Consider the following 26681-nt stretch of genomic DNA (forward strand, 5'->3'; position numbering starts at 1 on the left):
ACCTTGGAATATTGTATTGTAGTTGATGGAGAAATGTAAACAGTTAAAGTAGAAATTAATTGTTTTTTGGTATCATGGGTTAGACGCAATACAAATCAAAAATAAATCAAAAAGTTAAAATAAACGAGCAATATGTAAAATATGTAAAATACCTTCAAACTTAATTTCGTACGTATAATACTTGAATTTTTATCCAATTGACACAACTGTCAACTAGATTGTTGAATCACAAGATAGAATAAAATTACAGCATTTAATTTAATTTCAAATATTAAGATTCAGGGACACTGTGTCATGGACCATATGTAAATATGAGAGTGTTTTAAAATTAAATATGTCGAAAGGAATATACGATATGTGTAGGAACAACAATTTTAAAATATCTGGAAGGCAAGATCTTAAAAACATAGTACCCTCTATTTGGTCTTTACAAAAACTATAAAAGAAACCAGTGCGTAATGTCATACAATTAAGTCTTTGTCCATAAATGGGAAACATATCGAACGCTTCTTAAACAATGATTCTCCCATAACAGTGCAATTCAAATAAAATAAATTTTGAGATTCACAAACTTTTTTTTTTTTTTTTTTTTTTTTGCTTACAACGCAGAAAATCATTCCTGCCATTTGAGATGTAGACGTTGCACTCTTCAAAGGGATTTCTCCAATTTTTCGAGTCCAAATCAGAGGTGAAAGTAAAAAATCAATGATGAAAGTTAGAACAATTCTGCATATAACTTCCGTTTGCGATTTTGCAGATTGTGAGAGACTTTCCTTGAATATAATTTCAGAAAATGATTCAGATGTTAGCATCAGTACCCATTACCTTCACTGGGAATGGTAACTCCATCCGGAAGTTTGCTATTGCAATTTCCTCAATTTGTCTGCTCTACCAATCCTGTTAACTATCCCACTAACTTTATACATGTTTGAATGTAATTGTGACAATCTAACTGCCAGACTTATCCTTGAAATGATGCAAGATAAGATCTAAATCGATCTTACCCTGATCTGAAAGGCACATATAACACTAGAATTTTTCATTCTATTTCACATTTAATTTTACAGGTAGGTGTTCTTCTACAAGTATCTATTCAGAAATTATTGATTTAGTAAATTACATTTTGTTTTTTCTTCGTTTCTTTAGCAGAATAAGTGACTGTTTAAAGTCTAAAATACTGTACGTGCCTATTATTCTTTCACACTGTTTCTTTTTAAAATGCCTCGAATTTACAATAATTAAAATTTGAAAAAGCCTAAGATAGGCCATTATATTTTTAATCAAATCTGTAGAGTATCACCGTACAGCACTGAAAACTTTAATAATATTATATGAATAGAATTCTTCTCTATAAGAATAATAGGAATACAACTAAAACTTCTGCCGGCTCTCGTGCAAAATAAGTGAAAACATATTGGAATTTGCACTGTAAGTGACGTAGAAATGTCATGACACATTACGGATTCCGAAATTTCGGTATTTTGGGAAATCACCGATTTTCGGGTTCCTGGAAGAGTCGGGAAATTTCGAATTGTCGTATATTGAAAGCGATTTATTCTCGAAGTTTTCTGTATCACAAATATGGAAAATTTCTTGGAAGTGTGCAATTTTCAATCATTCCAGAAATTTCAGAACAAATACTTCAGAGAGGAATAGTGTGGTACAATGCGTAATTTTCGTATACATACACGCAAGTGTTAGGAATTGTATGTGTTGAAATTATATACATGCACACACACATACCATTCATGGAAATTGTGACCTCCCAGGAATGTTTTTTGCTTGGCACGCCCCTGAGAGGAAGAAGTATTAGATCGGGGCATCTCTCTTCACTAAACGTCTGATATATAAAATTATGGTAAAATATGGAAGAGACTACTGCAATAAGTCTTCATACCTACCTCGTTTCAAAATTCCCAGTGGCAACATTGTCTGACAAGTATTCTATATAGATTTTTTCCTTAGCAAAACCCTAACGTGGATGAAACAGAGGAACAAAATGGTTTCAGAATATTCTTTCGTTTCAGAGGAGAAAGAACGAGCGATCGATTTACATAGTTGGGAGGACGCAGAAACGAAGATGGATTGCGCCCCGGTTATCTTACAAATTTCCCCGTTATTGGCCCAGGTTGCAGAGCGTGTTTTGTTTCATGAGGTGCGTGGGGCTCATTTGACAAACTTCAGGGCTTTTTTTCAACTCATTTCGGCGTTGTCTGTCATTCTGGCACCACACGCTGCACGTTCTGGTCAGAAATTCCACTTCCACTTTCTGTAGCAGTGTGTGTGATGGTTATTACAGACACAAGAGAAGTAATGTGGCTGCTACTACAACAGGAACGAGAGTCACAAATGTATGTACTCGTGAATATAATAAGTTCTGAGTTTCATAATGAATTATACAGGGTGATTATAAAGTCCGGTTATCTTTCGTGCAGGTAATAGGCCCGTCTAGTTCGCTGCACCTTTTGACTCTCTGCACTCAGCGTCCAGTTGGTTACACGGTGCAACACCGACTCGTCTACTTCATTGATTTGGAGTCAAGTAGTGTATTTGGTGCCTGCAACGTTTGCTCTACGTTCTGGAGCGGTGTAGAGTGTGTTGTATACTTGAGCGTCCCCGATGGCGCAGTGGTAGCGTCGTCACCTTGTAATCAGGGAGTCCAGGTTCCATACCCAGTGGAGGCACATAGTGGTTCGGATCCCACTTTAAATTGTAGGTCCAGTACGGATTAGCCTTAGTGTGCATAAAGTGGACTTAAAACACCAAATCAATCAATCAATCAATGTGTGGTGTATGGTCACGTGGTGCGTGCTAACTAATCAAATGAACATTTAAATCAGCAGACAGGCATTTGTTGAATTTTCTGAACTTGAACACCGCTATTCGTCTGCTTGATTGAACGTCACTTCCGTGCCCCAGCCTGACACAGGGATACACCAGCACTACACCTGGTGCCAAAAAGTGAAACGAACTAAAGGGCTAATGCGAGGATTGGCCCAGGAAGAATTTGCATCTGTATTTCATTGCATAATCGTCAAAGATTTTGTATCACTTTTTTTTGTAAAAATATAGGGTGCCACCATTAAGTGAAGCTTTTTTTTAAAAAAATGTGCCGATATTACCGGCATTTAAAAATCATTTTTTACTAGGTAAACTTTGGTGCAAGATTAGGATGCACTGAATGCATGAATATATAACGGATGGCAAGAATTAAAGTTACCCAACTCAGAGCCCTCTGAAGCCTGTTTGAGGCATCGTAGAATTCTGAAATTTGGTGAATCGACTACGCAGACCATGGGGAAGAGGATGGCGATAAGAAAAAGAAAGTTCAATTTTCCGCCACCAGGTTGAAATGTGGCGCTGTACTTCCATGATGGGTTGTAATAGTGACGTAAACTGCTCCAATTGGTTATGGAGTTTCCTTTACCTTACAATCTTGCAATAAACGAGAGATTATTTTCTCGCAACTTCCAGCCACTAACAAATGTCTTTCTAATTAATAACTCTGCTAAATCACTTAACGTAACATGATGCCTCAAATAGGCTACAGAGGGCTCTGAGTTGGGAAACTTGAATTCTGGCCACCCGGTACGTTAAAATTGAACAGTCCAAATCGACACATATTATTTCTTCGTGGCAGTTAGCGAACAATTTTCCGATCTTAAAAAGAAGTTAACACAGAGTTGTTATTGATTTGTGAATTATGGTCGAAATATTTCACTTGAGAAAATTTACTACAGTGTTTCGTAGTACGGACTTAGAAAATTTAATTTTGTGTGTCCGATGATTCTGCGCCGCTATCATTCGTTTCGTTATCTGACATGCCGATGAGACTATTACGCGATGAAGGGGTATAAACTAATTTTTGGACTGAAAAAACAGGGTGCGACGAATATGCGATGGCAAAGATTATGCGGTATTTAAATGTGTTTTCAGGTGAGAAAATTCTCAGTAATCCATGATTGATTGATTGATTAAATTAATAGTTTTGGGTGCGTCTGCACGGTAGGCCATTTTGCGGAAAAATATTTCCTTACCTAAAATTCTGACTGAAAAATTAAAACAAGGGGTGTAAAACGACCTTCGAAAAATTAAAAGTGCAAGGCTGTACAGAGACCTGCACAAGACAAACACAACACATTAAAAAGTCAGAAAAAAACTAAAAGCTTCCTCACAGACGGTGGAAGAGACCAGCTCTTTGCATAAAGCTAAAAACCTTTGATAAAACACTGTGATCATCGCCAAACAGGAACGACAAACAACCGGAAAGGTTCGGGAGGTAAGCATGATTGGCACATTTTAAAATAATATGCAGAATACTTAAAATTACATTGAAACAAGTGACCATGGGTTAGACGGCTGTGTCCAATACGCATCCGAGTTAGAAGAACTTTCCTTCGACGAGAGAGACGGGACAAGGAATGCCAATCACCCACAGTGGGCTCAGTAATCCATGATTAGCGGTATGTGTTATGAGTTCTTCCTACAACTGTAGGATTGATTGAATGATTTGGTGTTTTAAGTTCACTTTATGCACAGTAAGGCTAATCGGGACTGGCCTACAGTTTAAAGTGGGATCCGAACCAGTATGTGCCTCGACCGGGTATCGAACCCGGGACCCCTTCATTACAAGGCAACGACGCTACCACAGCGTCATCGAGGAGGCTACAACTGTAAGAAAAACGTGATGCGAGTGCCCCTGGTTTCTGAGAGAGAGAGGAAGTTTGGATGAGGGTGCAGAAAAGGATTACTTATAAACGAGGTTGACTCCGTGTACTGCACTTCAGTCTCATAAGTCGAGAGACCTTTTCAGATGTCAGAAATCAAGATTCAGCTAGTCGATGTTCTCATAAATACATTTATACAAACTTTTGTCACGTAAACTGACGGCGGAAATTAACAATAGTGGAGCTACATTTCAATTCTTATAAAAGGAAATAGGTACACAAGAAAATATATTGATTCCATAATGCAACACATAAAGCTAATGTGGAATGAAATCTTATTATTTTAATGCGTTCGTGTCGAGACTGATGCTACACACATAATTATTTGCGGATTAGGCCAACACCTTCATTTCATTACTTTTCGTTACTTATTTAACGCGTCTCAATCATGCTAATCTCGAAACAAGGCACGTCACATGGTTATATTTAGGAAAGCGGCTTTGAATTTTTCATTTCAATTTTTTGCTTTTCAATATCTTTTAAATATGTGCATACACAACGAGTCATTACGCTGTAACATGTATGCTGAAATACTTGATTAGTTAACAGTATGATTTATTTATTATAAAAAGAAGACAATAAAAATAAGTGTAGTTGTGGAAGCAGAATAATATGTTATTTGCGTCAAACATTACTGAAACTGAAGAATCATTTATCATTTTACAAATAAAAATATTACGCAAATATTATGGGAAATAATGTGTTTTTTTGTGTCGAGTTTTTTTTTCAATTTTGATACGTAAGTTCCAACGATCGCGTCTCAATTCTATTATACAATTTCAAATAGTTCATAAACACATTGAAAGAAAAGAGAAGTCATTACGTCTGTTCGTTTATGAACAAAGCGAGATGCAGTTCACTCTTGACTCTATTCGGTTCTGTGACATATACAGCTGTTGATTTTCATCACCATAGCAACGGCAAAATTCCAAATCTTCCATTGTTAACACATCGCTTAGCGAAAACGAACAACCTAGTTAAATGTAATCGACGATGTACAAAAGTAAGTATTATACAAAATTTCAACTTTTAATGACAAGTGATAACTTCATTAGTTCACAGTGGTTGAATGTCCAAAACTAAGAATGAATGAATCACTACTGATCAGCTACAAAGAAGATGTAATGACTTGTCTATCATAAATTAATAATTTAAATAAACATGTAATCACATTGTAAGGATCCACGAGACCGTCACAACGTATGTACAATCAATGGAAATCGATTTGCGGAATTTGCATTTTCATTTCGTCTGGAGAAATGAATTTAGAATCCTTCTGTGTAAATAAGTTTATAAAAAAAATACGTTAGGATTAAGAGATTCTCTCACATTGGTGTGGTAAATTCTGCAATGGTTGCCAACTCTTGCGAGCAGTTGTCACAATTCTCTTCAGAGACTTTAGTTCAGTGGACGGAGACAATCTATTTACCAGAGACGTGACGTTAGCTCTGGAAAGCACAGAATCTTTACCAGAATTCACCATATCGATTTCCCGACATAATGTAGAAATACATGATTGTTCAAAGTAGACAAAACATTACCTGAAATTACCAAGCAAACCTCCAAAAAGAAAAGGCTATGGTCATGCATGCAATTCATCTATGTTACCTTGCTTCTGGCTCGTGGTTGGAAGTCCTCCTTCGAAGTTTTCCTCCTCTTGTCCTTCAAGATCATCCGTGCTGCTGCGAAAGCCATGTTGACGATCTAACCCTTTTCAGACCAGACGAACGAAGATGACTGAGAATATCTTTTCTTCCGCTCGATCACAAAAATATTATTGCTTCGGAAACTTCAACAATGATAAATAACAGTTCCTTGAATCATTTGGACAAACAAAATATCGATAATCACTTAACAATCGAACGCGACAGCGCGCTTTATCACGGAAGGCTCACAGTTGATTATTGCTTTGTTTTCAGTACGGTGACGTCACTGAAGAATGCACCGATTTTGGGTTCAAACTGTTTCTGGGTGTGAATACTTTATGTGGTAATGTATAGGCTCCGTAGAAGTATGTTCATGTTAACATTGCAGGTACATTATTGTTATGTGTCAGGCTCTTGAGGCAACTTTGTTGACTGGTAAGGATGGGGTTACTTGTGAAAGTAACTGACAGACACTTCGGAAGCTGCTGGCGTCGAGACTTTTGGAGGTTCACCAATAACTGGGAATCCAATATCAGGCACAGGTCTTGGAATATGATCTCCAGAGGTCCTCAGCGTCGCTGTTGGTCCGCAGGAAGAAACTCTGCAAATATACAAAGCAACACAACCACCTGTCAGTGAGCCCTTTGGGACAAGAACTGTATCCTACCGCCTCAGTGTTATTGAGGAGGGTTTGCGGGGTAAGGGAAGGAATATCGCATGCTCAATGCATAGCCTATCTTCTCTTTCCATCCTAGTTTTTTACCTTGGCTTCGTGACGTGCTTACCAGATCCATGCTCAAATACCTTCGACCCTCTGGCATTTGCAGTTCAAACATAATTTGCTAACGTAACCTGGGAGATGGGTTATCTAAATCCAAACGCTACATTGCCATAAGGGAACCGGCACGCGAGTTTCTAATGGTAATACTGCTGTATCGACCTTCGCGGAGGGGCCAATAGACGATTGGTCTCTGGCCTCCCACGAAATCCGATTCATATTTTCTGTGTGAAGAACTTATCAGCATACAATGTAGTTTAACGTCTGTAAAACATGAAATTTGATGTAGAATCATTCTGCAAATACAGATGATGCCATCTTTAAATTGGCTGGTTGGTGCAGAAATTATGCTTTTCTTCTGTTTACATACACATACACACACATACGCATGCATGCACACACACACACACACACACACACACACACACACTTTATTGTATTGTACTGTATTTTGGATATTTTATCCCTCCAAGTTAATCGCTACGATGATGATGAAATTATGAAAAACAAACATTCCTTACACGAGTCGAACCTATGATCCCTGGCCAGAGGCCGCTCAAGATAAAATTTTCACCCGGGCGAGGCGGATCCCCTCCCCCCAATTTTCTACCCTACCACTCTTAACTTTCCCCAAATAAAAACCTTGATCATGTTATATTTTTTTAATTACGAAAAATAATAGATTTCTTTTTTTAAAAAAATAGGGAGTTTCTTTGAACCATAAAGGAAGGGTGTATACCAAATTTAATCGAAATCGGAGATGGTGGGTGACAAAATCTTAATTTTTTGCGTTGATTTGATGTGGAACAACCCCATACGCAATCAAATATCCAACTGTCTGCGCCTGTTGGGTGTTTTACTTAACTAATTTCGGATTTCTAATGTTTTTTCGTGTTCTGGAAAATTAAGAGACAGAAATTCTATTGATTGTTTTTTTTCCTGCAGGGAATATTAGTACAAGTGCACAACTACACCTACAGATAATTCACAAATGTCAATATCTTCACTAGCAAAACTGTAGAAGAACAATTCACATTGACTGATTCGTAAAACTGCCCCATCTATGCCCCGCGACAGGTTAACTTTGCAGCAGGTTTTATGTATTAAACCTCGCGAGAACGGCGCTCAGCATCTCCCGTGCGAGTCTTGCCTCGACCGCCGAGCTGTTCATATCACAGACATTGAGAAAATCGGCAGTATTGCAGCGGAACTATATTCTGCGTGCACGTTTGGGTCTACATAGGCGAAAAGTTGCTGCAAACGTAACTTGTCGCGGGGCTTAGTATAATCTTAAACTGAAACTTGCTATACATTTGAGATACACGTTCTAAAACCTCACTCATTGCAGTTTGTTTCCATACAAAGTGTCGAAAATGCGGTGTTGAATTTCACCTGTGGACTTCGCTCGCAGAACTAAGTTAATTAAGACTCTGACTAACTCTTGACGGAAAAGATGGTGTTTACTGCAGAATTCAGCCTTGTTACATATTTCTTAAGACGTTAACAGGCAGACGAACGCCCCACCCTCCGAAAGGAGACGAAAGATGAAATTTTGAGGGCGTCAATGCTTAAGCACGGTTTCCCAGAGGCGTTTCCATCTCACCGGTAGTTACAAAACTTCCTGGAACATCAGACGACCAACACTTCTGCTTCCAGTTTTGCAAGGCCCCCATCACTCACGTTGGGGATGAAGGAGGGTGGGGAAGGAGCGTAAACTGGTTGGAAACTAGTTTCAAGTTGGAACTAGGAAAACACTGGAGAAGAAAGGAGAAAAAAACCTGGGTAATGGGCCCCGTGAAATACGACGCAACATCCCGCGGCAGTTTTTACGGAAAGCAAGGTCTCTGTAAACTGCAGGTGAAGGTGCTTAGAACATGCCGACGTCTCCAAGGTAACTAGTCTAGGTTAACGAGTTGATCCCAGCATTTGCTGGATCTAATTTTCGCGCCTGCCTACCTTTGCCTGTTCAAGTTTGGCGAACGGAATATCGTTTGGGAATAGGCGAGTTTCGCCTGACGTCATAGAAATACATATTATGGGATGTAGTCGCCAGTGACGTCAACCTTTGAAAAGCATTGGGTGGACTAGACTGAGAGATTTGTTGTATAAATTTATAAATCACATAACACGTCATAAGCCCTTGTCCAATTCGATTATCGCAGGTACAATATGAACTTCCGGTTTGACCAAATTCCCAATGTAAACAAGTGTGATACAGATTACCTTCGAGCTTATTTTGTTACAAAAGATCACATACAGACTGGATCGCTCGAAATGTGAAAGTGATAGAGAAAAACAAAAGTATCTGAAAAAAATTGGGAAGTTCCCGGACGCTTTAGATGCAGATATAAGGGACAATACAAATATTTTCCAAGACAATGTTCATTTTCTACCAACAGTTTCGTGTTAAGACTATGCTTGCATAAATTATAAACATTGAAATACTTCAATTTTACAACAGTAAAATGTATAATTTTCGACATTGTGTGCTCAAACACAGACCTTTTATTTGTGTCATATGGCTTAGAGAGAGCGCCGTCAGAATTTTTGTAGGGTGTAAAGAACAGTAATAGAAGTAGAATAGTAGAATTAATAATAATTACAACTGTTGTAATTATACAATAAATAATTACTAAACTAATTAAATTAACAAATTCATTGTTATTATTTATTGATTAATGCTATTCGATCCACAAGCCGAGTGCATACTATCCAGCACAACAGTTACAATACAGAGTTATTGTATTTTATTATTAAATTTTTTTGCAAGTGTCATTCAAGAAAAGACTTTAGAAGTTAGTAAAAATTTTACAAATAAAGTTTACATTGATTACATTAAATTAACTTAATATTATATTTTCTGGAATTCTGAATGATTATAAACAATTCTAATTTTTAAATATAGTCAACACATGTGCGTTAGACAATTATAATTTTCGAAACACGTAAAATATTTTCATTTGAATTACTTCGGTGATGTAGTGTCGACTATAGAGCCTATTCCCTCGTGTTTGTGTCCAGTCTTTTCACTTTACTGCTTGAATCCACTGATTTTTCCGTATCGGATCTCTCTGAAAACTATGCATAGATACCCGAGAAAAAAATATTTGTTCCCAACCTCGTGTTGTTACCAAAAGCCACACAATGATTGTTGTCTTTTCTTAAGACACTGTCTTTACACCTTTGAAATCCCTGATATTCTATTCCAAACCGGAAGTAAAGTTCCCGCCCGCGCCAAGGAAGCACAGGAATGTAAACATACGGTGAATAGCCCCATAGAACACTGACAAGTATAAATTGGAAACCTAACAAAAATATTAGGAACAATAATTTAGTTGTGAGAATTGTAAATAATTCTCATAATGAATAATTATAATTAATGTATTTAGTAATTCATGTTGTATAATGCAATATAATTAATAATTCATAATGTATAATATAATATAATTAATAATGCATACTGTATAATTATGAAACCGTTACTTTCGATAAACGCGGGGAATATATTTGTCAAATATAATAACAATACGAGGCTAATTATTGGGTGGGTTCGAGCCCTACAGGCTCATATTAGTTGGCGCCACATGATTGCGAGACTACTTTAGCTGAAGCGACGAATCCAGCGCAAAAAGAAACGCAGCAGCTTGTAGAACGAGGTGCGCGTAGAACTTCCTCCCGCGACGCCGTAACTCCCGTCGCCACCACTGTTGTCTGATTGGTCTGTGGAGTATTCCCCGCTCCCCACTTTCCATGCCAGCATGTAGGCCGCCCGACGTAAGAACAGTCAAGAGCTATACGGTAGGTAAACATTGGAGCGGGGAAAATTTAAGGACAAGTGTTCAATGAACGGTCGCTCAAATAGAAACACAAGCTCGGTATTTAATTATGTGAAAATGGATATACCCTTTTTATGCATACAAACTATAATAAAAACTGGATCTACGAACACTGAAGAACTGTTGAGAAGACACTCGCCGTGGTTTGTGAGATACACCGTGTTGGCTTTGATGAAACAAACAAGAGTTACTGAATGTGGAGGAACACTTTATCTCAGCTAACTACAATTATCACGAAAAATGTTAACCCTCATTTTATAAGGCAATGAATGTAAATAATATTTTTAAACGATGAACTGTCAACTATGCTTCAAATGTTATAACTGTCACTCGTTGTCATTTGTGTTTAGTATACTGTGACAATTCATCATGGCTAAATACACGCTTCAAGAACGTTTGGTTATTATCAAAAAATATATGAAAATGGACTTTCTATTAAACTTGAACCAGATCATAATTTTGGGCAAATAATGATCTCCTCAGATAAAGCTCATTTCTGGTTAAGTGGATATTTTAACAAACAAAATTGTCGTGTGAAAACAATCCACAAGAAATTCACGAGAAGGCCTTGCATCCGCAAAAGGTCACTGTATGGTGTGGTTTATGGAATGGTAGCATCATCGGACCATTCTTTTTCCAAAACGAGGTGGGAGATGCAGTTACAGTGACTGGTGAGCGGTACCGATTGATGTTAACAGATTTTGTGTGGCCAAATTTAGATGGAATTGATTTGGAGGACATGTGGTTCCAACAAGACAGTGCTAATGCTACTATCGACGTATTGCAAGAAGAGTTTGCTGAAAGGATAATTTCAAGAAATGCAACTGTTAGTTGCCCTCCAAGAAGTTGTGATTGCTTTTTGTGGGGTTATTTGAAATCTATAGTCTATGCAAACAGACCACAAACCCTGGATGCATTAAGATTGAACATCGAACGCTGCATTCGTGACATTAGGTCCGAGTTATTGCACAAAGTCATCGAAAATTTGGTTCATCGAATTCACTCGTGTGCACGAAGTCAAGGTGGACACTTAAATGATGTGCTGTTCAAAACATAATGTATTAAACTATGCTTCAAAATAATATAAAAAGTTTGGTTGTATCTGAAAGACTTTTTATTTTATTTCATTGTAAAATCATATCGTTCTTAATGGAAGGTCCTATATGTCCTTTAAAAAAAGCATATTGTGAATTTGTCCAAAGTCAAGCAAAAGCAGCCAATAAAACATTATTGTGTCCTAACCAAGCTCAGCAAGGGTACTCGAGCTTTCGTGAAAAAGCATTCTGGTTTCCTCTGAAAGTGATCATGTTGTACTAAGAGCCTCAGAGAATACACAGATACAAGCGCGAAGGGTGGGTATATAAAGTACTTTGGCCAGATGGTGTACAGTTAGCGGGGGAAAAGGACGCAATGTCAAGCTCATTATATTGGAAATCGATACAGATTCATCGCAAAGAAAAACATCGTATTAATCCATGAACAAACAACGCATCGCTTTTGAAACCAGTGAATACATTGTCATGCAAATGACAAAACTTAAATTGCATTCTGGAATATTCGGAAATGTAATTTGAGTCAGTATATTACTTTCTTTTCACGTAGCCGTATGTTTTCGGGTTGCAGCACAACAAAGGCACCCAAAAATGCTACAATTTCACTAGGATAAATGAACTATATAAAGAATGTTGATTTTTAGAATCTTAAGCAGGGTGTTCTAATAAATGACCACACAATGCTACGTATCATAAAACTATGGCGAGTGATCAACGAGTCAAGATTCCGAGTTCAAATCCCTGCTGACTGACACCCCTGTACTGTTCTCAACTCTTTTTGGGGTAAGGCAACAGAGTTATGCATGCCTTTTGCTTTGGGGGGAGGAATGCAACTCAGTGGCGTATTTGTGACGTATAAAATTCGTATCTAAATGTTATTACGTACTTTATATACACATGTATACACTTTGCGGTAGCTGATGAAAGGCGATGAGAAAGAAATAACAAATCGGATTTCATATCCGTTTTTTGGGCATTGCTGGGTTAAGTGTCCTTAGAGGTGAGGCTCTTTGTAGTTCGTTCTTTGTGTGTGTTTTCGATATTATTCCAGTAAAATACATTCAACTTCTCAAGACTAATTGTTTATCTTTGTTAGAACAAAATCTCTCCACCTGGAAAAAATTAGGGGGGTTAGGACTAGATCGTTGGTTGGGTGTGGGGGGGAGGGGTATGACACATCTATGCGCCTTAAATAGGAAGTAATTTTCTCAACAGCTGAAGCAAAAATTAAGGCCCGCCTTACATCCGATGACGTAACGGCCTAATATATTAGAAGAACATGACTCATGATAGAAGGATCTCCAAGTTTGCTATGCAAGCTTTGATTGATTGATTGATTTGGTGTTTTGTCCACTCTATGCCCACTAAGGCTAATCGGGACTGGACGTACAGTTTAAAGTGGGATCCGAACCTCTGTGTTCCTCCACCCGGGACTCCTTGCGATGCAAGCTTTAAGAATCGGTTAAACAAGCAGAAGAGCTTACGGTAAGTGATAATTGCTTCCGTTGAATTTCAATTTCACTAATTCCAACAAATCGCATTAAACGTGCAATGGAAATGCCCATGCAGAATATAACTTGCTGTTCGAGTGATGTTGCAAACCACAAAACCAATACATTTAGCAAAGGGAAACCGAATGTTTACGTGGTAGAATTATGTATATACAGTACACAGCATAAAAGCAACAGAGAGATTAAATTCCCATTACGGCATGGAATTTGTCAAACCGACATTTATACTAATTTGATATGCAATTATTAATGAACGAATTGCTTCGCATCCAAAGTTCACATGGCGTTTAGGCGATCCATCCTATTTATAATTCAGCTGCTAAAATTTATGTTACACCAGTGAATAGCATGCTGATGCTTAATATGTCCAACTACTTTGAAACATGTCTAACATTTCGATTTTGTTTTTAACTTGTGATCCCTTTGACACCTTGCGTATATTTGCTGACAGCTTCACCAATAGATTGCGAATGATTGAATGCCGAGAAGATATAGGAATGATTTGGGCCTCCCCGATGGCGTAGTGGTAACGTCGTCGCCTTGTAATCAAGGGATCCCGGATTCGATACCTAGTGGAGGTACGGTTGCCAGATTTCTAAAATAAGAAAACTGGACATACAGATTATATACACATGAATATAGTTAAAGTTATTTTTTATAACATTTTTAAACATTGCCAAATCAATTGCTCTTTAAACCATTGTTATCTATCATTGTTAACTATCGTGTTCCAATATTACAGTGTACCTAGCGCTACGTAAATTTTACGTACATGAAGGAATCTATTTTTAACACAACCTCTACATCATGAAAATAAAATGATTCTTTGTGAACATTATTTTGTTTATTTTCCTTATATTGGAGATTTATTCTTCATATTAAAAGGTATAAACATGGTTTTATTTAACATATAATAAAATTTGAATTCGTTATTTCTTTAGCTAAATACGGGACAATGTCCCGAGAACATTACCCGGGATACCTGAACATTTCTTTAAAAAAGGGGACAATCCCGTATATACGGGACGTGTGGCAACCCTACGTAGAGGATCATTTCACAGTGGTTCGGATCCCACTATAAAGTGTAGGTCCAGTCCCGATTAGCCTATCTGTGGATAAAGTGGACTTAAAACATCAATGCAGATATGGGATTGAAGTACTCGTGAAAAATCAGTAATATACTTGGTGTACTGAAACTTCACATGCTTACACCTTGAAGCCATTTTATTCAGAAACATGGACTTGGAAATCGTGACGAAACCCTTTCAATTCTTCAGCCGCCAAGCTAACCTTCTGTATTCTACCCCGGGAATATCTGGAGCAAGGGTGCGCATAACGGTTGAGAAGGAGAGAAAGCGAGTGAGGGGAAAGGAGAATGCTACTGCAAAAAGCTGTTATATGCAGTCGCCCCCACCCCCTTTACACAATCTCGTCCCCTCGCACGTTTTCATTGGTCGAGCCCTATCGCGCCACTTTGTGCAGCGACTTGCTATCGTCCGCTCAGACGCAAGCAAGCATCCCAAATTGGTATTTACATCAACCAAGGTCGTGGTTATGTTTTCAAGGTTGCTAAAACGGTTTTGAAGTCTAATGTTACAAAAAATATGAAAGGTAGTTAGCCGTGGCTGTATACTCCGTCCCAGCTAACTGTGGAGCAGGCGAACGAAATCAAGTCTCTGCGCAAGTAGTGACGCGAGACGGCTCCACCAATGAACACGTGAGGAACGGAATTGCGTGGAGTGGGGGAAAGCGACTGAAGTTAACAGCCTTCACATCAGCGTCTACTGCTTTGCTCTGTCCAATAGATTTCCCTCGCTTCTCTGACGTTATGAGCGGCCTTGCTCCACAGTTAGCTGGGACAGGGTATCTTTCTTTTAAGATGTGTGTACTATGGGCATACGTATAAGCGCATACATTCATAGAGTGAGTCAAGAGACATACTACGATACTAGGCCTGTGCATGGTCGTTCTTTTTAAGAGTTTCTTCATCAATTTCATTATATCATCACACGAAAAACGCACATGTCCAGCTCAGGATTCGTACCTTAGAGGCGAGGTCGTGAGTCCAGAGTTCAATCCTCTGAGTTACAGTAGCGGTTAAGCTAGCCTAATGATGTGGTAGAGGTGAGGTAAAGTTGTTACGTTCCCCGGTTTATTCTCAATGGATCTACTTACTTTTTTATTCCTCTACGGCGAGCATGAGACTTATCAGCCTACTATGAAGCCCTCAGGTAGTGGGAAATCAGATTGATTGATTGATTGATTTAATTTATTTTACTTCGCGTTTTGTGCCTCTTGGCTAATTTGCGAAGATGGGGATGAGTGATGAAATAGATGAATGGACATTCACAAACAACCAAGCCCGACCGGGATTCGAACCCGGGACCCTTGGCGTCGCAGCGCGATGTGCTAACCACTCGGCCACAGGGTCGGGCTAGTGGGAAATCAGATAAATATATGTTTACGTAAACCTTACTAGCTCTCGCACACCAAAAATATATTTAGATGTCAGTTAATGTTAATATATTACACTTGTATTCGCAATTAAACTATTTATTACAAACAAAATTGTATTAAGATCATAATTGTTCTTGACTACACAAATTAACACATTCACATTTCCAAAATCACTTCCATTATCCAGCAACATTCATAATATCTCTCTCCTAACAACCCACAATCAAATGTCTTAAGGTTAGTCCATAACCATAACAGACTACCCAATTAAACAAAACAAATTACGTCATCATAGACATTAACATATTAAACACTTAAAATGATAAAATAAGTGGGAGCGTATGAAAGTTCCCCGTGGATATAGGACCGTGCCATGAAGGCATATTCCCGTAATGTGGGAGTAGGGCCCACACATTCTCGGTATCGGCCATTTTGGAGGTGATGTAACAAGCGCTACGCTCAGGCTGCCCTTAGCCTCCAGGATTGCCGCAACGGGGATAGAACCAGCGATCCCCAAAAGGACCGGCCAGTAATCTCTATCGATTTACGCAGCCCAGCCCCCTCCCCCTCTCGATGCACGCAGCAGGAACGCGGCAAAACCCGGAATTTCATAACGCGCGCTGACTACAGCGTCCTCTTCCCGCAGACCTCTTGTCCTGCGGTGAATCACAGCAATAACAACCCCGGCACACGACGGTAACAATCGGATGGGGAAAGGGGGTGAGGGGGTGGGGAGAGGAGACAGCCAAAATGTCGACCATGCTCCCGGCACTTTAAGCACCATCGTGAAATGGGTCGGAACTGTTCCGCTTGCCTTGTGAAAATGAACTCCATGTGGGTTTTGTGCTGGAGAAATTCCACAGGACGTCGCTGAATGAAGAATTCGAGGGTAGCGTTCTTTACTGTTTTTTTAGGGGTTGACGTACCCCCCCCCCAGTCCCCCGTTCCTTTCGAGCCAGTGCTTTGTATACCACAGTGGCGACGGTAGTCAATGCGAAGGACGAAGGAGAGTGAACGCCCATAATACACCAAGCCAGAACTCTCAGGTATTGATAAGATGCCATTGTCTGAAGTTAACTCCAGAGGAACACCTAAAATGGCTGGACTATCGTAAACAAAAATGTTGGATCCTGATTTCACAATAGTTTATGTACCGTCACCGGCAATATAAATGGCACATAGATCCTGAAATACCTACCTATACGCTGTCCCAGCTAACTGTGGAGAAAGCAGCGCATAGCGTCAGAGAAGCGAGGCAAATCTATTGGCCAAAGCATAGCAGCAGACGCTGCTGGGAAGGCTGGTAACTTCAGTCGCTTTCCCCCCACTCCACGCAATTCCGTTCCTCTCACGTGTTCATTGGTGCATCCGTCTCGCGTCACTACTTGCGCAGATACTTGTTTTCGTTCGTCTGCTCCACAGTTAGTTGGAACAGAGTATACTTCCCGGTAATGTGTTATGTGTGTTGCCTAACTCAATGGCGACAGCAGAATATATTATTCAGTTACTTTTGAAGTTTCCTTATGACCTCATTTATTTTTTGGAGACGTACGAGACTCTGGCGTTACGATTCACAAGTGTAATCCCTATAGCGCTTGTGTTGTATCCTGGAAATGTAACTGCCAGGCCGAATTTTAAATTTTATCCGGAGCTATTTCCGTGGCGTATGCATACGGAGTATATGATACACGTTTAGTTGTTTCAAAACTTCACTCTCGCACCATCTGTGAGAAAATTTAGGAACCAAGACTGCACTGCCTTTCCAGGAGGGTAGGGAAACTCATGTTTTCAAAGGAGTTGTGTATATGAACTATACACTCTGCCTCCAGTTGCGTATCAATCTCATAGACATGGCCTGTGACAGGAGACAACCTGTGTATCAATTTAATACAAATGGCAACTAAACCGTTATGCAATTAACCAAACACGGCAGAAAACCGACCGAAAATAACAAAATCAATATTAAAACATGAAAACAATGAGGAAAATGTATGTGAACTAAAGACATGGTACGCATGGTGCGCATGGTGCGCATGTGTCCGCAGTCATCAATAGAGACCGGATTTTAAAGGGAACTGCTTCTTATTTTTCAACACGGATCATGAAATAAATAACAACAGTGTTGATAATTATCTTCCATCAACATATTACATGGTTTTGACTTTCCTTTTTGTCTTTTTAAGCCCACATTCCTTTTTTCCAACCTTCTTGAAAACATTTTCATTTCTTGTTCCTTTATTTACTATTTTTTCAGCCTACATTCCTTTTTTTCCATCTTTAAAAAAACAAAACATCTTGCTTGGTCCCTTTATTGACAAGATATCAAATATTTTGTACGACTGCTTTTTCCCTGAACAAAACATTCAACAATTGTCTATTTTGTGGAGTTTAGAAGAAAGAAAGGATAAGCGCCTTGTAACGGACCTTTCTTGAATGAGTGTTGGGAATATGTTACAACTATTGTTGCAACAAAGCAATTTTCATTTTTTTTACTTTTTAGAGAAAAAAAATCCCTTTAAAGTCCGGTCTCTAGTCATCAAATTATAGAAAATAATACTTAAAAATGGCAAGTAATAACTGAAGAAGCACTACCTAGTATTGACAATTCACACACATATCGATATCTAACTATTCTCACCACGGCTATGCGAAACAACCCTTGCAAAATGGACGATTCAATCCAGATGTGTTGCCGAAGAAATTCGGCCATAACAGCCATGCTGGAAATTGGTTTACACGAGGCGAATCTAAAACAAAAACCAGCAAGACAAAATTGAGAACGGGACAACGATGATTTCCACCCGTCTTTGATGGCTTGCAAAACCGCTCTCCAAACCATTCACAACAGCCGCTGTTCTTGTATTTCGGCAATGGCTGTTGGTGGAAAAAAAAATGATCGTTGAAAAGAAAGTGGTAGAACGTGGCGCCAGATTTTCTTTTTACCATGTTGAGAAGCTTCGAAGAGAAATCCTTGAAAACACTCGAGAAGAAGTGCACCTCCTTTCTGGAGCTCAAGTGTCAAAGTGATTGAAGTTTTCGTGTCACTTCCGATAATGAGAGAACTTCTAAAGAGATGCGAGTCTTAAGTCTACGACGACACTGGAGGTGTAGATAATTATTATTTATATTATTTTCTTCTGAATTTTTAAATGCCGGGTCCTCACTCTCGATTGTCGATTTACAGCACAGGTGTAGACATTGAAGAGGTAAATAAGTTTAACAAAATATAGCTTTGCAAGCTATTTTATCATTTATGCTATTATTTTACAATCTATATTACTCTCGTTTTCTCTTTCTGAGTGTGTGAATAGATGTTTGTGTGTGTATGTGACTTCTCAAATTTACATTATTTTTATATATTTCTACCTCTTATGAATCTCCAGCTCTTCTCTCTCTCTCTCTCTCTCTCTCTCTCTTCTTCTCAATCTGTCTCTTCTCTCTCACTCTCTCGTTTCTATCCACATCTCTTAGCTCTCCTTTCTCTCTTCTATCCCCATATCTTCTCCCTCCTTTTTCTTTTCCATCTCCATATCTTCTCTCACCTTTCTCCTTTCTATCCCCATCTCTTCTCTACCCTTTCTCTTTCTATACCAATCTCTTCTCTACCATTTGTCTTTTCTATCCCCATCTCTTCTTTCCCCCTTTCTCTTTTCTATCCCTATCTCTTATTTCCCCCTTTCTCTTTTATATCCCCATCTCTTCTCTTCCCTTTCTCTTTCCTATCCACATCTCTTCTCTATCTCCATCTCATCTCTTCCCTTTCTCTTTTCTATCCCCATCTATTCTCTCCTATTCTTTCTTTACTGAGCGTTAACTTTGGTATATTATTTGTTCTAATACTGTACATACAAGATAGATATAATGAACAAGACAGTAGTAAAGAAAATAAAAAAGACGATATTATAAGTAACTATTTGACTAAAGGAAGAATATTTCTGCTTAATCGTTTTTTAATGATAACTAGAAACAACAACACTAATATTTCACATTTATCAATCGGGGCTGGATTGTACAGTCGCGGACACTTCTGGGTTATAACAATTCCATTAACTTTCAATGGAATCGTTACAACCCGGAAGTATCCATGACTGTACTTTGAACATCAACACCAAAGCACTACAGGAAACTTCTTTTAATGTCTGTACAGACTTCCCTGGCTGAGTGGTTAGCACAGTGGTTTGGGGTACCGGGTTAGAATCCCGACCTGGACATGGGTGCTCTATGCGACTATCCCCTCACCAGTTCCATTATATCATCACTCATCCTTGTCTTCGCGATTAGCCAAGAGTAGCAGAAAATCGAAGTAAAAATAAACCGAATCAAATGAAATTTAATATATATGTTACGTAATCCTCTGCATCCTCTCCCCCTTTCCAGGCGCGGCCAGTGGATTAAACCTATAATCTGTCCCGGGAATCTCTGGAGCGAGAGAACGAAAACAAGTTTCTGGGCAGGTAGTGACTCGAGAGAACTGGACCAACGAACGAGCGAGAGGGAACGGAAATGCATGGGGTTGGGTGGAGTGGGGTCGGGGGGTAAAAAGCCACTACAGCTACCAGCCATTTGCAGATGCGGGTACTGTTTCTCTCCGCACGCATGCCTTCCCTCTTTCTGTACCGTTATACGGCCTTGCTACACACATTCCCGGGATAGAGTGTAGAGTGGTTCTTCCTTTAAGGAATAGGAAATAAAGAAATCTCCTCCAGTTCCAAATCAATTGTTATTTTCTTCAGCATATGTTTTCTTTATTCAATTCTTTTGCCTTTCCTTCAGAAGAATTGATCGGAATTTTGATGGAAGAAAGGAGAGGGAATTACTCGAGCACGGACGCACCGTGCACTCTTACAAACTACTCCACTCTGGCAGATATGGGCTCGGACTCAACCATGCGTTGAACATGATAACCTCTTCCGTTTTAACATGGGACGCCGTAGCTGCGAGGTAACGGAAATATTGCAGCAGTAATTCCTGGCAGAAAGAGCTGAGCGCGGAGATCTTTATTGTCCGTCCCATTCCATTTCGCCACCCCCTCCCCCTTCTCCCGCCTCGGTCTCCTTTAAATCATGCACGATTTACGACGAGGAAAGATTACAAAAGGCTGGAATTCTTCTTACAAAGTTCTCTCGCGAATGACTTTTTAGGAGAGAATGGGATCTCGGACGAGAGGACAAAGATGGCTTCCGTGAAGTGACGATGTTCCAGAGGTTCCATTCAAACTTAACGTAGATGAATTTTTGCAACGTGCAGTCGTCTTACTGGACTCAAAATTAAACGTTGGCATCCTTGTAAACTGGTGGGGAGATCAGCGGTGGACTCCCATTCACTATTATATGTATAGTAAAATAGTATTCTATTGCCTGACATTTTCGTGTGTCATATCCTGGAAGTTATGCTTCCCGCTGAACAGCACGATGAATTTGGTTGCCTACATCGAAAGTGATAAATTGCCATAGTTTTCGGGGTCGATAAGATATTTGTAGAGGCGTTAATTTGTGGAACTATTTTTGTCACTTGCGGATGAATATTGTGAAACATTACCGAAGGAATGGCAAAGCATACTTTACATAAATGATTACAACGTCCAAAATACTGTTACTGAATATGATATGTTACGTGCGCACAGAGCGACAACGAAAGAAGATTTATTTGTTATTTTGCTTTATTTTACTTCGATTTCCTGCCATTTTGGCTAATCGAAAACATGAGGATGAATGATGAAATTGATGAAAAGACGCAAAGAACACCCACGCCTGTGCCGGAGTTTGAGCTCGGGAGACAAAAAGAAAATATTCTCCTTGCATCACTTAGTTTCTCTCTCTGGATAATTTCAAGCGTGTGTCAGAACTAGTGTTGGGAAAAAAATCGTCAATACGATATATCGCGAAATTGAAAAAAAATCGTCCAGGAGATATCAACTAGACGATATATCGTCACGATATTTTTACTATATATATCGTGTCGGCAATATATCGTCACGATATTTGGCGATATATATCGTGTCGGCGATATATCGTCACGATATTTGCCGATATATATCGTGTGAGCGATATATTGTCAAGATATTTGGCGATATATATCGTGTGGACGATATATCGTCACGATATTTGGCGATATATATCGTGTGAGCGATATATTGTCACGATATTTATTGTGTGGGCGATATATCGTCACTATATTTGGCGATATATATCGTGTGGACGATATATCGTCACGATATTTGGCGATATATATCGTGTGGACGATATATCGTCACGATATTTGGCGATATATATCGTGTGAGCGATATATTGTCAAGATATTTGGCGATATATATCGTGTGAGCGATATATTGTCAAGATATTTGGCGATATATATCGTGTGGACGATATATCGTCACGATATTTGGCGATATATATCGTGTGAGCGATATATTGTCACGATATTTATTGTGTGGGCGATATATCGTCACTATATTTGCCGATATATATCGTGTGGACGATATATCGTCACGATATTTGGCGATATATATCGTGTGAGCGATATATTGTCAAGATATTTGGCGATATATATCGTGTAAGCGATATATTGTCAAGATATTTGGCGATATATATCGTGTGGACGATATATCGTCACGATATTTGGCGATACATATCGTGTCGGCGATATATCGTCACGATATTTGCCGATATATATCGTGTGGACGATATATCGTCACGATATTTGGCGATATATATCGTGTGAGCGATATATTGTCACGATATTTATCGTGTGGGCGATATATCGTCACTATATTTGCCGATATATATCGTGTGGACGATATATCGTCACGATATTTGGCGATATATATCGTGTGAGCGATATATTGTCAAGATATTTGGCGATATATATCGTGTGAGCGATATATTGTCAAGATATTTGGCGATATATATCGTGTGGACGATATATCGTCACGATATTTAGCGATATATATTTTGTGAGCGATATATTGTCAAGATATTTGGCGATATATATCGTGTGGACGATATATCGTCACGATATTTGGCGATATATATCGTGTGAGCGATATATTGTCACGATATTTATTGTGTGGGCGATATATCGTCACTATATTTGGCGATATATATCGTGTGGACGATATATCGTCACGATATTTGGCGATATATATCGTGTGGACGATATATCGTCACGATATTTGGCGATATATATCGTGTGAGCGATATATTGTCAAGATATTTGCCGATATATATCGTGTGAGCGATATATTGTCAAGATATTTGGCGATATATATCGTGTGGACGATATATCGTCACGATATTTGGCGATATATATCGTGTGAGCGATATATTGTCACGATATTTATTGTGTGGGCGATATATCGTCACTATATTTGGCGATATATATCGTGTGGACGATATATCGTCACGATATTTGGCGATATATATCGTGTGAGCGATATATTGTCAAGATATTTGGCGATATATATCGTGTGGACGATATATCGTCACGATATTTGGCGATATATATCGTGTGAGCGATATATTGTCACGATATTTGGCGATATATATTTTGTGAGCGATATATTGTCAAGATATTTGGCGATATATATCGTGTGGATGATATATCGTCACGATATTTGGCGATATATATCGTGTGAGCGATATATTGTCACGATATTTATTGTGTGGGCGATATATCGTCACTATATTTGGCGATATATATCGTGTGGACGATATATCGTCACGATATTTGGCGATATATATCGTGTGGACGATATATCGTCACGATATTTGGCGATATATATCGTGTGAGCGATATATTGTCAAGATATTTGGCGATATATATCGTGTGAGCGATATATTGTCAAGATATTTGGCGATATATATCGTGTGGACGATATATCGTCACGATATTTGGCGATATATATCGTGTGAGCGATATATTGTCACGATATTTATTGTGTGGGCGATATATCGTCACTATATTTGGCGATATATATCGTGTGGACGATATATCGTCACGATATTTGGCGATATATATCGTGTGAGCGATATATTGTCAAGATATTTGGCGATATATATCGTGTAAGCGATATATTGTCAAGATATTTGGCGATATATATCGTGTGGACGATATATCGTCACGATATTTGGCGATATATATCGTGTCGGCGATATATCGTCACGATATTTGCCGATATATATCGTGTGGACGATATATCGTCACGATATTTGGCGATATATATCGTGTGAACGATATATTGTCACGATATTTATCGTGTGGGCGATATATCGTCACTATATTTGCCGATATATATCGTGTGGACGATATATCGTCACGATATTTGGCGATATATATCGTGTGAGCGATATATTGTCAAGATATTTGGCGATATATATCGTGTGAGCGATATATTGTCAAGATATTTGGCGATATATATCGTGTGGACGATATATCGTCACGATATTTGGCGATATATATCGTGTGAGCGATATATTGTCACAATATTTATCGTGTGGGCGATATATCGTCACTATATTTGCCGATATATATCGTGTGGACGATATATCGTCACGATATTTGGCGATATATATATCGTGTGAGCGATATATTGTCAAGATATTTGGCGATATATATCGTGTAAGCGATATATTGTCAAGATATTTGGTGATATATATCGTGTGGACGATATATCGTCACGATATTTGGCGATATATATCGTGTCGGCGATATATCGTCACGATATTTGCCGATATATATCGTGTGGACGATATATCGTCACGATATTTGGCGATATATATCGTGTGAGCGATATATTGTCACGATATTTATCGTGTGGGCGATATATCGTCACTATATTTGCCGATATATATCGTGTGGACGATATATCGTCACGATATTTGGCGATATATATCGTGTGGACGATATATCGTCACGATATTTGGCGATATATATCGTGTGAGCGATATATTGTCACGATATTTATCGTGTGGGCGATATATCGTCACTATATTTGCCGATATATATCGTGTGGACGATATATCGTCACGATATTTGGCGATATATATGGTGTGGAAGTACAGGGCCACATTTCAACCTTGTGTCGCAAAATTGAACTATTTTTATCGCCATCCTCTTCCTCACGGTCTGCATAGTGGATTCACCAAATTTCAGAGTTCTACGATGCCTCAAACAGGCTACAGAGGGCTCTGAGTTGGGTAACTTTAATTCTGGCCACCACGTAATTTCGTTTTCAACATCTTTTGTTGTTAGTCCATATTTAGGCACATTTTTCTATTAAAATCGATAATTGTGTATATTTCAATAAAATGTAATTTTGTTCAGAACTGATATGTAAGGACTACGTAAAATTTATTTAGGTTAGAGAGCCACAGATATTTTGCACCATATTGAAGGTTTTATAAAGAAAAGGGCAGCTATTGGTAGGCAATACTTGACTGATTGATTGATTTGGTTTATTTTACTTCTTTTTTCTGCCACCTTTTTCTAATCGCGGAAATAAGGATGAGTGATGATGTTATGAAATGGAGGAAGGGACCCAAGCCGGGATTCGAACCCAGGACCCCTGGCGACGTAGCACGCTAGCAACGGAGGTCAACTAAATTGCTAATATTGCTGTTTCGTAAAGGAAGTCTTGCCAGTCGCATCTTAGTTCTAAATACAGACGTTGAGAATAACCTCTCCAAACGTCCAACTTCTTCAACATGCAATATACAAATTCGAGGTCAGGCGTCGCTGAATATCAGCGAAGCTGTGAATTCCCACCTCTGCGTCTTCAGTACGTGTGAGTGGACGGCCGCATTGGGAGTGAGCGAACAAGAGCCTTCTATTCTCCAGAGTGATGAACAATTCACGAGAAGACTTTTCCCTTTCATGAATATATCGCACGATTGGCACGAACTCTGCTCCGTTCTCTCCACGCCCCGTTTGCCCTGCTTTTCTCTGGCCCCCGTCTACCTTAGGAAATGGTTCGGAACGGGAAAAGGTTAGACGGAGTCCCGAAGCTGAATGTTGAATATACTTCTTCTTGGAGTGGGGCAACGTTGACTATGGAAATAGGTCGGGATCTGATGCTTTACGTGGCTCGATGTTCTTTGAACTGTGGGAAGAGAAATCTTGAAAAAAAGTGTGATACTTTACAAGTTTGCAACACTGCCTGAATTGAAAGACTAATTCCGCAATGACGATACTCTGTCACGAGAATATATTGAGCAAGCGAACGAAAACAAGTCTTTTCAGGGCAAGTAGTAACTGGAGAGGGAGCTCCACCAATGAACGCGGAGATGGAAAGTGAGTTCATGGAGGGGGAAATGCGTCTGCAGTTACACTCTGTCAAGCAAATCTCTGGAGAAAGGATCGAAAACCAGTCATCTGCGCACGTAGTGACTCGAGAGAGCTCGAGGAATGGACGCGTGAAAGGGGAAGTGAATACATGGAGGGGAAAACGCGACTGCAGCTACCCTGCCCGGGAAACTATGGAGCAAGCCTAAGAAAGCCAGTCATTTCGGCAAGTAGTGACTCGCGAGGGATAGAACAATAAACACCTGAAATGGAAAACGAGTGCATGGAGGGGAAAACGAGCTTCCAGCTACACTCTGTTCCGGTCTCTGGAGCAAGCGATCGAAAACGAATCATCTGTGCATGTACTGACTTGAAAGAACTAGAGCATTAAACGAG

At 39.1% G+C, this 26681-nt stretch overlaps 1 protein-coding gene across 1 annotated transcript in view; it reads right to left on the reverse strand.

Annotated features, from left to right (window-relative positions):
* The window catches only part of LOC145986851 (uncharacterized), a 286801-nt gene that overhangs the window by 161755 nt on the left and 98365 nt on the right, over window positions 1–26681 (reverse strand). Inside the window, exon 2 of the mRNA XM_083121324.1 lies at window positions 6336–6974. Coding sequence (XP_082977450.1) covers window positions 6336–6422 — 87 coding nt within the window. The 5' untranslated portion in view covers window positions 6423–6974. The remainder of the gene's footprint in view (window positions 1–6335; window positions 6975–26681) is intronic.

Source organism: Lepisma saccharinum, chromosome 4, assembly GCF_977018435.1.
Source record: "Lepisma saccharinum chromosome 4, izLepSacc3.1, whole genome shotgun sequence".
Taxonomy (NCBI): domain Eukaryota; kingdom Metazoa; phylum Arthropoda; class Insecta; order Zygentoma; family Lepismatidae; genus Lepisma; species Lepisma saccharinum.